The sequence below is a fragment of the Peromyscus californicus genome, unplaced genomic scaffold (genome assembly GCF_007827085.1).
Source record: "Peromyscus californicus insignis strain IS unplaced genomic scaffold, ASM782708v3 Scaffold_3__1_contigs__length_106647218, whole genome shotgun sequence".
Taxonomy (NCBI): domain Eukaryota; kingdom Metazoa; phylum Chordata; class Mammalia; order Rodentia; family Cricetidae; genus Peromyscus; species Peromyscus californicus.
Window position 1 is genome coordinate 64,241,399 of NW_026294551.1, and position 16,211 is coordinate 64,257,609.

Consider the following 16,211-nt stretch of genomic DNA (forward strand, 5'->3'; position numbering starts at 1 on the left):
CTCTGTCTGTCTGTCTGTCTGTCTGTCTGTCTCTCTCTCTCTCTCTCTCTCTCTCTCTCTCTCACACACACACACACACACACACACACACACACACACACACAAACATATACACACACCCCAGTGTAGGTATCATGCAGGCCTTGCTGGTCTAGAACTCACTATATCGATCACACTGGCCTGGAACTCTGAGATCTGCCTGCTTCTACCTCCCCAGTGCTGGAATTAAAGGCATGCACCACCATGGACTCATGCCAGTATTCTTTTTTTTTTTTTTTTTTTTTTGGTTTTTCGAGACAGGGTTTCTCTGTGTAGCTTTGCGCCTTTTCCTGGAACTCACTTGGTAGCCCAGGCTGGCCTCGAACTCACAGAGATCCGCCTGGCTCTGCCTCCCGAGTGCTGGGATTAAAGGCGTGCGCCACCACCGCCCGGCTTACATGCCAGTATTCTTAATGGTCTCAAAAACAGAGGATTTGGAAGCCAGGCATGGTGGTGTAGACCTGAAATGTCAGTTGGGAGGAGCAGAAGCAGGTGGATCTTTGTGTGCTCAAAACCAGTGTGGTCTGCATATCAGGTTCCAGACTATCCAGAGCTACATAGTGAGACCCCGTCACCAAACAAAACACAAACAGGATTTACATTAAAAGAAAAAGGCTGACTACAATCCTCTCTGAACTGATGCCAAGTGATTGTCAAGGCCTCTAATGCTCTCATTATACAGGGGAAGTACTCTATTACAGAGCTATATGGCCAGGCCCCGGAGTCAACTATCTATTTTAAAATTTTAGCTTTGAGTGTTTCCCCTGCATTTATGTGTACCACACGTGTGCAGAAGTCAAAAGCGAGGGGGGGGGTCAGATCCCTTGGAACTAGCATTGTCGATGGTTGTGAGCCATTAATGACCAGCTATTGTGGGTATTAGGAATTGAACCCAGGTCCTCTGCAAGAGCAATAGGTATTCTTAACCCTGAGCTATTTCTTCAGGCCCAAGTATCCGGTTTTAAAGGAACTCTTGCAGGTGTTTCATCTAGGCCTGGTACAATACATGGTTTCAATAAACTGGAACCTTTGCCTCCAGATGAAAGAAAGATGAGCCTAGCAGACGAGCCTAAACACTGTTTAGTACAAAAGATAGAATTGGTGAGCAAATCTAGCACACAATCATAACTTCCAAGGATAATCCTCTAACAATACAATTATGGTTGTTGATAATACAATGGTTTTATTTTTTTTTAGGTTTTTTTTTTCTTTTTGTCGAACAAAAGCTGGAAGTTCGAAATAAGCTGCCCAAGTGTATTCCTTTGGCAACCACAGCTCGGAACGGGGAAGATTCATCCTCTTGTAGAGTGTGAATATTATGGAGGAGACAAAGAAGGCAGAAAATTGTCTCTGCTGTTGAGAGTTTGTAATATAGAAAACTGAGAGAACTAACTGTATACACAATGTCTCCAGTTCCATGTTGTAACAGTGAAAAGAACTGGTGAAATCAAAAAATCGGGAAGTGTAGCAAGTGTACAACAAATATGTGAGAAATTATAATAGCAAGAACTAGGACAATGCAAATGACCTGTTCTCTGGATCTGAAAAACTTAATGTTAGTAAGGTTGGAGGGGGACAAGAGGGATCTGTAAGGCGTGCAGTCTGAAACGTGGACGAAACTGCCCCAAATCTCAACTGGACGCTCCAGACAAATTTGCTAATTATTAGGGAACCAACTAAGAATTTTGAGCGAGGGAAAAAGCTGTCTCTTTAAGAAGAAATTACCAACAGAAAGACTCGCCTTTCCTGTGTGAGACAGTAAGAGGTTAAATGTTGACAAATGAGTGACTGTCACGGGTGTGAGGAGAAAGACCGCCATTGTCCATCCGTGAAGCTGACACGTAGTCGGAACCAGGGGCGACTAGGAGCTCATGGAAGATGGGCTTCTCCAACACACAATGAACCACTCGTACCGGAATTTTACCGGGAGGGTGATTTGGACTGTTCTTGCACTTATTACTGCGAACATAAACTGAATACGGTGTATGTAGGTTTTTTATTGTTTTCTTTTAAAGGTACTAATTTACTTTATTTAAAAGGACGTTTCACCATTTACTAGAGTTCCGTTCATGTATACACACATTTTTATGATATATACTCACGTGCACACACACATACGTATACACTGAGATGAAACAAAAGGACCTTTCATCATTTAAATACATGCATGGGTAAAATACCGGAATCTTCACTGCAAGACTTGGGCTTAGTGGTAAAGGTTGGAGAGCAGAGGGCCTGTGCATCGCATTTTTAGGCGTTTCGAGCAGACTACCGAAGACCTGCTTAAACTGTTTTTGACTGGAAGATCTCGAAGTGTCTAATCCTGGCAAGGGGAGGAAGGGAGCAAAGAGACGGAGGAAGATGGCTCCGAGAGCATCAGCCGCGAGAGCACAACCTGAGCCTCAACACCGCACTCAGCAGGACATGGGGGAGGGAGGGTGGAGAGGGTGGGAAGATGAGGAGAGATTCTGCTGCTGACGCCCCCCACCCCCAACCGCGCAGTCCACGCCAAATGTCTCCGGAAGCAATCTACTAAACTACGTTCTCTGAGGCCAAAATTAAACCAGACCAATTTCTTTATTAATGTATTATAAACAAGGCGTGTATTACCTCAGGGTCCCAATGTCCAACAACCCCCCCCCCCCACCGCAATCTCAATGCACATCAAGTGAATGACAGATCTTAATCACACCAGGTAGCAGGCTCCTTTTTTGAGATTGGAAGGTGGCTCTGAAAAGAGCCTTTGGGTTGGTGGCGCCCGCGCCGCGCCTCACTTGGAGCTGGTGTACTTGGTGACAGCCTTGGTGCCCTCGGACACGGCGTGCTTGGCCAGCTCCCCGGGCAGCAGCAGACGCACGGCCGTCTGCACCTCGCGGGACGTGATGGTCGAGCGCTTGTTGTAATGCGCCAGGCGGGAGGCCTCGCTGGCGATGCGCTCGAAGATGTCGTTGACGAACGAGTTCATGATGCCCATGGCCTTGGAGGAGATGCCGGTGTCAGGGTGCACCTGCTTCAGCACCTTGTACACATAGATGGAGTAGCTCTCCTTGCGGCCCCGTTTGCGTTTTTTGCCGTCTTTCTTCTGCGCTTTGGTAATGGCTTTCTTGGACCCCTTCTTCGGGGCTGGAGTGGAGCGGGAAGGCTCCGGCATCCTGCTGCACTGGCTGCACCAAGACGAACGCAGAGACTGTGAAGGCAAGGTTATTTGTCATCCTCATATTTAAATGAAGGCTCCAAAGTAGTATCATCTGATTGGACGACCATAAAATGTTGTAACTAGGAGACACGGGTTCTTCTTTCCTATTGGACGGTATCGCAACCAATCCGAAAGTGCGTTCGCTGAGCCGGCTCAGGTGTCTCATCTTTGTCTGAACCCTTTGTTATAACTGGGATGATTTAGCATCTCTGGCAGTTGTGGACGTGGCTGAAGGGACAGTACTGCCGGATCCGACTCTCGTTGAGCCAAATCGCTGGCCATTTGTTTCTCATCGACAGCTAACGAGGAAGAAGCTTGTTGCCTGCTTAGTTGGAGGAGGAAATGACAGCTTTCAACTGCCATTTATTTCACATCATAGCCTCTCTTCAGGGGAAACAGAAGCAAAGACACATTCCTATGAGAATTCATGCGCGAATTTCAACAGTTCATTGGGAAATCTGAAAACACACTAAGGCAGTTTCACTGGGAGTGTGTGGCCAGGTAGATTTTCATCTGGGGAAAGGGATTCTTGGGATGTCCATAATGCCCGGAACTGGAGCTAAGGCTGACGTAACGTTACAGATGGGTACCATATTTACAGGACACAGCAGGTTACAGAAGTTATACCTCGCATAATAATTTGTGCGCGTGTACACACACACACACACACACACACACACACACACACGGTGCTGAGTGAAAATAAAAAGGCTGTATGTTCACATCGCTCCCATTTCAGCCTCACTTGGAGAGCTGGCTTTAGAAAAGCCGACTGTTAACTCCCCGCTTCAAACACACTTGAGTTATGATCTGCATATCATAGTTGAGGAATCCTGGTCTGAAGGCCAGTTAGCTACCATACCTGGGGCATGTAATCTACTTTCTTCGCCCCTCCGTTTCCTCATGTGATAGTATAATGCCTGTTAGATGCTGTGAGCTCATATGGGTGAACAGGCTGGCAAGGTGCCCTGCACACACTAGTGCATAATTCCTATGAGCTCTTTTCACAGCAACACACAGCATTTCTATCTCCCACCAAAATACAGAGTGAACTGTAATCCCCCACGCAGAGATGTGGCTGTTTCTGCAGTGTCTACAGGGCAAAAGGCAATAGGGCAGCCAGCAAATGCCCAGCCAACGCTTGGTGAAAGAACCAACCTGGAACTCTATTCACTCTAGCTGCTGAGGCCTTGGGTGTTTTGATATTGGAAGACTTCAGGGGAAGGGAACCAGAGTCTTAGTTATCAGCATGAGAAAATGCTTTCAAAGCAATTTTGTAAAAAAACATCACTTAGAGCCTAGCGGTGGCGCACGCCTTTAATCTTAGTACTCAGGTGGCAGAGGTAGGTGGATCTTTGAGTTTGATGCCAGCCTGGTCTACAGAGCGAGTTCCAGGACAGCCAGGGCTACACACAGAAGCCCTGTCTTGAAAGACAAAAACAAACAAAACAAAAATCACTTAGGAAAAAGAAAACATTTTGGGTGTCAACCCTCCTATACACACAATGTAAATAAACCTTGGGTTAAAATTACCTGCAACTACCAAGAGTCAAAAGGTTAATATTAGAATTATCTGTATAATTTAGAGAAATTTACAAATTGTTTAAGAACAGGAATAGGAAAGCAAATCTTAAAAAAAAAAAACACCAAACTACTGCTGTTGATATATCATACTAATAGCAAACAGATGCTTGTTAAAACAATGACAAATGTTTCACCTACTAAAATGGTGGTGGGTGGGGCTCCATAGCTCAAGCAAGAATACTGCCCTGCCCTGAAAGAGGAAAGCTGGCAATATATACCAAGATATTCTACAATGTGCAGAAACCCCACTGTCAATGTAGTCTCCCAAAGTAACAACCATGTTTGCAAGCAAAAATAGACATTCACTTCCAAAAATAGCATGTGTAAAAAAAATGTAGACGTGATGAGGCCCCACCACATCATGGCTCGCTTTTACAATGGAGTTTGCTATCGTTGAGACAAGGTCTCATGTAGCTCATCCAGCCTTGAGTTCCAGATGCTCTTGCTTCCATCTCCAGTGGGTTAAGATAACAGCTGCCACAGCTGGCTCATTAATTTTCAAGGCTATTTAATGACAAGTGAAGACAATATTAAACAAAACTTACTAAGTACAACTGCATGAAGGGCTCCTCCCAGTGAGGTCAACATCTTAGTCACTTTCAGTCCATGTTGGCAGTGTGCTCCCGGGTGTCTTTTCTTTCTTTTTTTTTTTTTTTCCAGAGCTGAGGACCGAACCCAGGGCCTTGCGCTTGCTAGGCAAGCACTCTACCACCGAGCTAAATCCCCAACCCCAGCTCCTGGGTGTCTACACGGTGTGTAGAATGGACAAACCCTGTCTCTCTCCCTCACTCCAAGGCCACATTGCAGTGGTGACTCACCTATGGTGGGTGATCCTGAAGGAAGACTTCCTGTTTTGTAGATCGTTTACTGTTGTTATAAAAACATACCCAGTGGGCCGGGCGGTGGTGGCGCACGCCTTTAATCCCAGCACTCGGGAGGCAGAGCCAGGCGGATCTCTGTGAGTTCGAGGCCAGCCTGGGCTACCAAGTGAGTTCCAGGAAAGGCGCGGCGCAAAGCTACACAGAGAAACCCTGTCTTGGAAAAAAAAAAAAAATACATACCCAGTGGGTCTGGTATTGTATAAAGTATAAAAGTTGTCAGAGTAAAAATAACTCCTGTCAATCTTAACAGACTGGAGGGAGCCATGGAGGGGCAAAGCTGAGAGGTTGTGAGGGAAAGGCTATTTACTCACAAATGACATAGTGTTCCATTACAAGACTCGGGAGCCAGGAGCTTTTGCAGAACCTCCAGAAACCTTAAAGAACGCTCTAAGGGACTGAGGGCCATAGGTTAGTTAGATACAGTCTGAGTTTAATATTAATATGCCTCAGGCACACACACACACATCAATTACTTCTACATGAAGATCTTCCCATCAAGCGCCTGTTCAATCTCAGACTGGTGCCACTTTTGCTATTGGTAATTTTGGCCAAAGATTATCGTTTCAAAATATCTTACACATTCTTCCTCATTTGTGGCTTTTGTTTGTTTGTCTTGTTTTGTTTTTGTCTTTTTGAGACAGGGTTTCTCTGTGTAACAGCTTTGACTGTCCTGGAACTCAGTTGTAAACCATCCTGGCCTCAAACTCACAGAGATCTGTCTGCCTCTGCCTCCTGAGTGCTGGGATTAAAGGTGCACACCACCATGCTCAGCTCCTGTGTCTTAAAAAACAAAACAAAATAAAACAACAAACAATCAAAACACCCCCTTCCCTTGCTCCAGCCCCTTTGAATGTGCCATACATAATCACTTTGGCACACACGTTCCCATTACAGCACTTGGCTTTTCCACGGCAGCATTCTGTTATTGATAATGCAATATCAGTGGTCTGGAGAACCTCTCCAGTTGCTTAGATTGGCAAAATCAACAAGGGTTACAGATAAAACATTGGCAAGCTGAAGGGTTGTGCTTGGAAGAAGGAAGGGAGGAGAGAAGGGAGGGCAGGTACAGGAAAGGAAGGGAGGAAGAAGAACCAGGGAGAAAGAAGTGGAAGAGAGAGAAAGAGAGAGAGAGAGAGAGAGAGAGAGAGAGAGAGAGAGAGAGAGAGAGAGAGAGAGGAAGGAGGTCCACTAGAGTTAGCTCAGTGGCTGTAAACACATCCGTTGTCAAGCTTTGAGGACTAGAGTCCAATGCTGGGGTCCACACAGTGGAAGTGGGGAGGGAGTCCAGCACCTTATCCTCTGACCTCCAACACAAGCTCACAATACGAATTGAAATGTAATTTTGAAAATGAAGAGAAGAAAATGAAAAAGAGAGTCTGGGAAATGATGGCTTCCGTAGCAGCCACTAAAGGCTGCACCCCTTCCTGATTCTCTTGCCCATCTCCTGTCGGCTCCCTTCCCTCACCCCACCCCTAGCAGTCCCGTTGGTACACTTTAAACGCGGATGGTAAAAGGTTTCATTTTGTCCGCACCTCCTTTCCCTGTCTTCACTGGTTCTAAAGCACAGTGCCTGGCACTGGAGGCCATCAGTCCACATATGGAACGGATTTCTTTGGCATTCATAAGCACATTGACATCCTGGATTTGGGTGCAGCTGTGGATGACAAGCACACATCCTTCTCTACTACCCCAGCTCTCACCCCAGCATCGAAACTGGGTTCTTTTAAAATTCCCACAATTAATACAAGTGATACACTGTTATGGCCAATGTGACATACATTGGGGGAAGGGGGTCCCAAAAGAGGCTGATAATTGGAGGAGCAGTAGCACTGGGCATCTAGACTCCTTTTACTCAGGGGAAAAAAGGGCCTGCAGAATACAGAGGACAGGTTTTCAGGCTTTCCTGCCCGGTTGAACCTTGGAGTTCGGAGCTCCAGGAAGTAGGTGCAGGCTCTGGGGGTTTGTAGTGAGCTTGAAGTAGGAACGGGGTTTAGGCATCTTTTGTCCTCTGCAGTTTCCAGCCGGCATCCTATGGACAAAGGCCTTGCTTCCCACCATTATCCTGACTCCAGGACATCTCTGTGGCGGCGGCTGGGGCACTGGAGAGTCCTTCAGTTAAGGACAGTGTTTTCTCCGATTGTGCATCCAAGGGCCTCAGCTGACCGCACCGAGGGCATGGGGCTGTGAGGAGGTAAGGTGGCCTGTTCCTCTCGCCTGTGCTTGCCAAAGGGTCTTTTGTGGCCATTTCTCCTTAGCCGCTAAAGATCGACGGTGGGAGCTATTGAGGCAAATCTTGGCAACCAGTATCAGTCCCAGAAAAGCCGGGCTACCATCCCCAGCTCTGAGAGCCGCACGTACCCTAAGTTTGGTGCCTTTGGGCACCTGTCTATCCGCTCCAGCCGCGCGGCTCTGGTGAAATTTTCTTCCTTGCGAGTGACCACTTCCTTCTTAATTCCCTTAAGTAATTTCCTGCTTCTCCCGCTAAGCACAGTAGTTAAACGTCTTAGGGACTGCTGGGAGTGAACCAGCGGCTTTCGAGCAGTGTGTAGAGAAGATATGACTGCATACTCTCCCAGACTCGGAATTCATGAGAGTACGTGTTTTCTCAAAAGAGGCGGCGTTGGCACAAAAAGAAGGGTCGGGAGGAGGGGCAGAGGAGTCACGGTGGCCCTATAGGACTGCTGGGGGTGGGGGATGGGGAAAGGGAGCTGGACCCGGAGATGAGCGAGAGAATCAGGAAGGGATGCAGCCATAAGCAAGCTGCAGGTCACATCCCAGACCTTCCCCAGGAAACACCAGAGCCTGCCCTGCCCCAGGTTCCCTACTCCCCCGACTCCCAACCAGAGCACACATATCTAAGGAAATCATTGAGGTGTCCAAGAACAAGGGAGAAAATATGGAGGTACAAACGCTCGTGAAATAACGAATTCCTCACCAGGAGGTGAGGAGGTAAGCTGGCCTGTTCTGAAGGCCTCAGCCGAATGATGGAATAAAGGACCGCCTTCGGAGCGGCAGGCAGTGCAGCTCTCGGATTGTGTCTGCGGCTGGTGTCGGTAGGAGGGTGCATTGAACGCAACGCACTGAAATCATCCCAGGCCTCTGGACTGGATTAACCCACTCTTGGACGGATGGATTTGTGGGTTACCGCTGGGGTGTTTTTGTTACAGCTGGCTGCCGCTGGCTCTGTCTCACCCTATGATGCTCTGAGAAACGCCTTTATTCGGGAGAGTCCCCACAGCAAGAAGGCTGTCACCAGATACAGCTCTCAGTTTTGGATTTCCCAGCTTTAGGAACCCAGATAAGCTTGTCTCTATAAACGATGCAGCCTATGGTATTCAGTCACCGCTGCAGAAAACAACCGACAATCCCCCACCTGCCCTGGGAGCCTCCATCTTTCCCTGCCAGTCCCTTTGCAGGGGTAGTGTGTTGGGATTTCTCAGTCACTTCTCTCCACCCGCTAAGAAGGCCCCGCTGTTCACAAGGCACCAAGTACTCAACCCACGTCCTAATCCTGCAGCCAAGGATTTGTTACTCCTCGCTTGGGCTTCGTCTCCTTATCTTAAATAATTATTTTTTAATTCAGGTATGGTGGCGCCAACAGAGCAGGAGACCGACGACACTGTGAAAGCTGTCAGAAGCAAAAACATAGAGCCACTCTTTGTTATAGTGAAGGGATCTCCTCTAGGCCTGACATGCCATCTTACCGGTCATCATAGAGCAGAGATGCTGTGAAGACCCGAAGAATGAATGACATCTAGGTGTATGGTAATGGTAGTGGGGCTGTTAATATTCACTCACAGGAAGAGGAGATAATTGCATCCCTGCTTTTTATCCTGGGGGTCTTGGGGGTTCCTACTGGAGCATATAGGGAGTGGAAGGCTGGCTGGAGGTGGGAATTCCCATGATGCAGCTTTCCCAAGTTATCATCCATGCTGAGGTGGAACTTCTTGGTAATATAATTGTTGATTCACCCATGATCCTATAAGTAACCCCTTCCCAAGTCCTGTCAGTAATTCCAATAAACTTACCTGGCTCACCAATTTGAACTTGGTGGAATTGTTTCTTTTATATAACAGTGTCTTAACTGGGGCAAATAGACGTTTCTTCACATCTTCCCGGGAAGTCAGCCAATGCCTCTGTCCGGCCCTAACCAAAAGTATATAATTGTGAAGCAGGTGTGCCAGATGAGGACCATCTCAAAGGCTCTAGCAGGAGTACAGCCCTGCACAGAGGGTACTGCCGCCACTCACAGAGAATACTACAGGGGTTACTGCCCACAACTGTCCTCATGGCCAAAGAATCTTGCTTTGGACTATCTGACGTGATCTTCCTCTTCTCTCTTTTCAAAACTTACTTGCCCCAGTCTCCTTGTTTACAATGGCATGTGTTCCCTTTGTGATGTTCTGCTCTTTCCAAATACGATTCTTTAAAGAATCTCCTTTTGGGTTGTTATTTAGGTTTTTACCATTACAACTATAGAAAATTGTATCAAAGCAATTACTTTTGTTCTAATTGTAAGGAAAATGAACAGGTCCTTGTCATCCATCCACTTCCTTATCATCCAACCCACTTTAATTCCCTGTCTCTCATCCTATCTGGGCTCTATCCTTCCACTTCAGTGTCCTGTTAATCATTAACATCAGGGCTCTGTATCTATCTCCTTGATAGTTAATCACTCACTTACTTCAGAACCCTATAGCCCATTCATTTTCAGTCTCTTATCATTCATCTACTCAGAGCTCTATAAACAAAACCCCAGTTTGATTTAGTCAGTTTGAGGGAATTGTTTCAGAAGGATAGAGAGTTATTCAAACTCTTCACATTATTATTATTATTATGTTTGTTGTTGTTGTTGTTAGTGGTGGTTTGTATTTGTGAACACCACAGGTATAGTTGGATTTTTAGGATCTTATATAATTTAATGAATTTTAAACATCTGAAACATTTGCTTTTACATCTAAAATATTTAAAAGGTAGTAGTTATTAGGTAACTGGTTTGAAGCAATTTTCTTTGAAGCAGCGTTATATTTTATTAACAGATTGGGGGCTGGAGAGATGGCTCAGCACTTGAGCTACTCTCGCAGAGGATCAGTGCTGGATTTTCAGCGCCCATGTTGAATGGCACACAACCTCCTGCAGCTCTGGTTCCATGGCCTTCAATGTCCTTCCTGACCTCACAGGTGCTCACAGACATGTATAGACATACACACACATAAATATAAATACAATCTTCTTTAAAAGAAAAGGTTTTAGGATAGGCTTAAGCACAGGCATTGAGAGAGGAGAGAGGATGCTGAAGAGATGGCTCAGTGGTTAAGAGCACTTGAATTTGCTGCAGGGGTTCTGAGGTCAGTTCTCAGCATTCACATGACTGCTCACGTCTGTCTGTAAGTCTAGTTCTGAAGTCCTCTTCTGGCCTTTTTGGGTACTATGTACTCACGTGCTGTGCATGCATCCAGCAGGCAAAACATTCAAACTACATACAATAAAAGTAAGTATTTTAAAATTTAAACAGTTTAAAAAGGGAGAGAGGCTTAAGTAAAGGACAGTAACCCACACCCTCGAGTGAGTGTGGGCTTCTCAAGTGAGTTGCTGCAATTTTAAAGTCAAAAGGATAAACTATTTTTTTTTTTTGGAGACAGGGTTTCTCTGTATAGCTTTGCGCCTTTCCTGGAACTCACTTGGTAGCCCAGGCTGGCCTCGAACTCACAGAGATCCGCCTGCTTCTGCCTCCCAAGTGCTGGGATTAAAGGCGTGCGCCACCACCGCCTGGCGATAAACTATTTTTTAATGTTTATCACTAGAATCCAATCCAAAAGGCAGCTCATAGGCTGGGGATGTATTTCAATAGTGGACGGCTGGCCCTGGTGTATGCAAGGCCCTCACTGATCCCCAGAACTGAAGATTCGGAAAGGACAACTCATCTTCAGGTTTAGCCCTTCGCTTTGCTGTATACTTCTTCCCATGTATCATGCATGGCATCGGAAGAGTGCTCTTCCAGCCACACCTTGGCCATGACTATGTGCCAGCCTGGGTTTCCAGGATGCCACACATAGGCAGTGTCCAGGACGCCTGTGTGCTGTCCCAACTTTCAGGTTACAGTGTAGCTCTTCCCATTGCTGCTATGTTTTTGTTGTTGTTTTTGCTTGGTTTGGTTTTTCTTTTCTTTCTTTTTTTTTTTTTTTTTTTTTTTTTTTTTAAGAGATTTATTTATTTATTACGTACACAACATTCTGCCTTCATGTATGCCTGCAGGCCAGGAGAGGGCACCAGATCTCATTATAGATGGCTGTGAGCCACCATGTGGTTGCTGGGAACTGAACTCAGGACCTCTGGAAGAACAGCCAGTGTTCTTAACCTCTGAGCCATCTCTCCAGCCCTGGTTTTTCTTTTTAAGCCAGGGTTTTGCTATGTAGCTCAAATTGGCCTTGAACTCACACTTTTCTTGCCTTCATCTCCCAAGTGCCGGGATTATAGATAGGCAGAGCCATTGTCTAGGATGCATAAGGCCCCGAGTTTAAGACCTCAGTAACAACTTGAGAACCATGTTGGATATGGCCATGGTCAATTAGATGAATATAGACGTGCTCTAATACAACTAATTTTTAAATTTAATCTTATAAAATTTATTATAATTAATTAGTGTGTGGTGTGTGTGTGTGTGTGTGTGTGTGTGTGTGTGTGTGTGTGGTGTGTGTGTGTATGAGATGTGTGTGTGCATGAGATGTGTGTGTGTATGTGTGTGTATGAGATGTGTGTGTGTATGTGTGTGTATGAGATGTGTGTGTGTATGTGTGTGTGTGTATGAGATGTGTGTATGTGTGTATGAGGTGTGTGTATGTGTGTGTGTGTGTGTATGAGATGTGTGTGTGTATGTGTGTGTGTGTATGAGATGTGTGTGTGTATGTGTGTGTGTGTATGAGATGTGTGTGTGTATGTGTGTGTGTGTATGAGATGTGTGTGTGTGTGTGTATGAGATGTGTGTGTGTGTATGAGATGTGTGTGTGTGTGTATGAGATGTGTGTGTGTGTATGAGATGTGTGTGTGTGTGTGTATGAGATGTGTGTGGGCATCCATGCCATAGTGCTTGTGTGAGGGTCAGAGGACAGCATTGTGGAGTTAATTTTTTCCTTCCACCTTTACCTGGGTTCCAGAGATCAAGCTCAGGTCTCCAGGCTTGCACAGCAAGAACTTTTATCCACTGAGCCATCTTGCTGGTCCCCAGTTAGATTTTTTAATCTGAAGAAAAAAATTTCAAATGTGAATATCATATATATATATATATATATATATATATATATATATATATATATATATGCATACATGTCATGTCTGTTGAAGAGGTTGGCTTTAAACCTACAGGGATAACAACATTTAAGGACACCCAAATCCTTCAGACAAAACTCTCTGTTTCACACACACACACAAAGTTTTTGTGACAGGGCCTCATTATGTAGCTCTGGCTGGCCTGGAACTCACTATGTAGATAAAATTGGCCTGAAACTCACAGAGCTCTGTCTGCCATGACTCCTGAGTGCTGTGATTAAAAGCATGTACCACTATAGTCAGCTAAAACATCATAATATTTACATGAATACTTCTATTTTTAAATTTTTTCTAGATGACTTATGATACTAAACAGGATATGATTATTGTGCGAATATTGGTTCTATTGTTTAGGAAATGAACAGGACTGTATAGCTTTAGTACAGATATGGCTGCAGTAGTAGTGTTTAGTATGCATAAATGGCAACATCACATTTACAGTATATTTTTAATCTCAATCTGAAGAAGAGTCCTAAATTGTGGATAACTGACTACACCTGCTTCTATAATATTCTTTGGAGTGCATTCCTGCAAAACTCACTGCCGTTCTGTGTGAGCATTGAGCATCATTGGGTTACAGCAATACCATGTACATGACTGTTCTTGGTTGTTGATTTGACTACATCTGGAATTAACTAAAACCCAAGGGGGCTAGGCACACCTATGAGGGATTTTTTTCTTGACTGAATCATTTGAGCTGGGAAAACCACCCTAAATCCGGATCTTTTGAGGTGAGAAGATCCGCCTTAAATCTGGCCCACATCTTCTGCTGGCAGCCTATGTAAAGACCACGGAAGAAGGAAGCGCTTGCTCTTTGCCTGCTTGCTCTCACTCTTACTGCTAAGTTCATTTCTTCAGTGGTATTAGAACTTACTTGTTCAGGATTCTGGCATATACTAACGACCAGCTGAGGCATCCAACCTGGTGGACTGAACAATTACTAGATTCTTGGACTTTCCATCAGGAGACAGCCATTGTTGGACTAGTTGGACCATAACCTGTAAGCTGCTCTAATAAATCCTGTGTGTGAGTGTGTGTATGTGTGTGTGTGTGTGTGTGTGTGTGTGTGTGTGTGTGTGTGTGTGTGTGTGTAGTCAGTTTATTAGTTCTGTTTCTCTAGGGAACCCTGAACAGTACATATACCATTCAATTTCTTCTTTTTTCACTACATGCTGTCCATATTTTGGCATTGTCCAAGGCTTGTTTTTGTGGTATGCGACCTTATATTTCCCCTCTGCACTTACCTATAGATGTACTCTTGCCTTCTAACATGCTGCCACATGCCCCCTTGGATGCTGGTAAGAATGCAATCATTAGGAAGAGTTCTTTTGGATACCTGGACATAAAGTTCATGGGATTAAAGGTGTCTCTGCTTGGCTTGACCTGTATTGCAGGAGTGGCTCCAGAATGGCCATCCCAGGTCCCTGGCACTGAGTGAGCATTCCATCATCTAATGCTAAGTATAATGTGACACTTTGTGTGTGACGTTGTTGCTTAATTTCATATTTTTCAGATGAACACTGGATTTGAGCACCTTCCATATCTTCATTTCTCAGATCATGTTGGGCTGTTATAATAAAATTTCTGAGTCCGAGTAACATAAATAAAGACGTTTATTTGGCTCATGATGTGGTGACTGAAAGATGCCCATGTCCAGACAAGGACCTCTGAGCTGTGTTATAATATAATAGGAAAGTGGAAAGGGAACTGTCCACATGTGAAAGGGTCTAGTACATGGGGCAGCCTCACCAACAACTCACGCTCTCAAGAACTAATTTTCTCCTTGATAGTATTTTTGTACAGCGTACACAGTTCAGAATGGATCTCACGATGGGGAATTTTTCCCATCGGTGACATCATGTTAGCAGTCTTAACAGTTTCAGATTTTGATTCTCTGGGTGCCGAACCTGTATTAACAAGACATTAACAATAAGCAACAGTAATATTCGATGCCTGAGTCTGCATCTCAGTAATTCCCAAGACTATCATCTGCAAGAGATTCAGAACCCTATTCCCAAACTTGCCACTCTGCACTCATACTCTGTGGAGCTTAAATTTCGTTTTCTTCCAATAAGACATTTACAAGAAACAGCTCAAGTTAAGTTTCACTTGAGCTTGCAAACGAAACAAGTTGAGGTCCCCCAAGAGGCGCAACTTGTTTTATTTTATAAAACTGGCATATATCACTAAATGACTAGTCAAAATTCACATGGCAATGGGCAAGTCAACAGGAACCTAGATTCCCTACAGGACACTGATAAATTAAGTGGAGTGGAGATAGTGAAAAGATGAGCAACACATTTAATGCCTTGAGCTTTTTAGAACTGTAGCCACCACGAACTTAAGAAACCAATTCCACAAAATTCCAGTTATACCACTGAGATTCTATTCTCCACAACGCCCCCCACCCCAGTAGTAAGATTACAACTTTCCACAGCAAATTTACTAATCTGGTGACCAAATCATATATTGCTAAATAACATTTGAATTAAAAAGAGAATTCCTTACACAAGTAAAACAATAAAAGGACAATCCTAAATGGTCCCAGCTTATGACATATCGATGATAGGAAAAGTCAAATATGGGAAGGAGAATGGTGGGGATGGGTTTTCAGATTTGGCACATGAAAACAGTTCTGGAGACGGCGTGGGGATGGTATTGGTTGGGTAGTGGATATACATCAGGCACTTGGAAGCTGTTTATGCTTTTAGAAGCACCGACTCCTCATTGGGCCCACAAGCTAAAAGCACCTGGCATTTCCACCTTCACCTTATGTCGCTATCTTCTGTAGTTTGGTCAGACGCCCGCTTGACTACACAGGCATGCTAATCATTTTAGGAGTTTCTGCCTACCTGACCTGTCTTATCCCGCTTCTGGGTTGAAGGTATCGAGATAAGTCACCCTAAACCTTCAGTCACCCTGGATTTCAGGAACTGCAAAGTCTCCCCTGACAGACCACCTCCCGAGTTATCTATGGGAGACCAGCAACTATCTATGATATTGCGGCGGCACCCTGGAGTGTGAGTGTGAGTAACCCGATAGGACACAGAGAGCACCGCTGTCAGGATCTGGGTTCGGAGCCCACGACTGACACCAACAGGACAAAGAGGTGAGCAGCTACCAGAACCAGGGTGGAAGAGTGCACAGCTGCTCCGACCTGGGCGGGGCGCGACTAGAGGACCTGA

General features: G+C 45.1%; 1 protein-coding gene across 1 annotated transcript; it reads right to left on the reverse strand.

Annotated features, from left to right (window-relative positions):
* Positions 1-2,597: 2,597 nt before the first annotated feature.
* Positions 2,598-4,774, reverse strand: LOC128122395 (H2B.U histone 2). The gene has a single exon (XM_052757937.1). It carries the CDS (start codon positions 3,188-3,190, stop codon positions 2,810-2,812), a length of 381 nt encoding a protein of 126 aa, XP_052613897.1. The 5' UTR covers positions 3,191-4,774; the 3' UTR covers positions 2,598-2,809.
* Positions 4,775-16,211: the final 11,437 nt, after the last annotated feature.

Excerpts from the sequence above, each read along its gene's own strand:
- LOC128122395 (XM_052757937.1), bottom strand. The coding sequence starts at position 3,190 with ATGCCGGAGCCTTCCCGCTCCACTCCAGCCCCGAAGAAGGGGTCCAAG.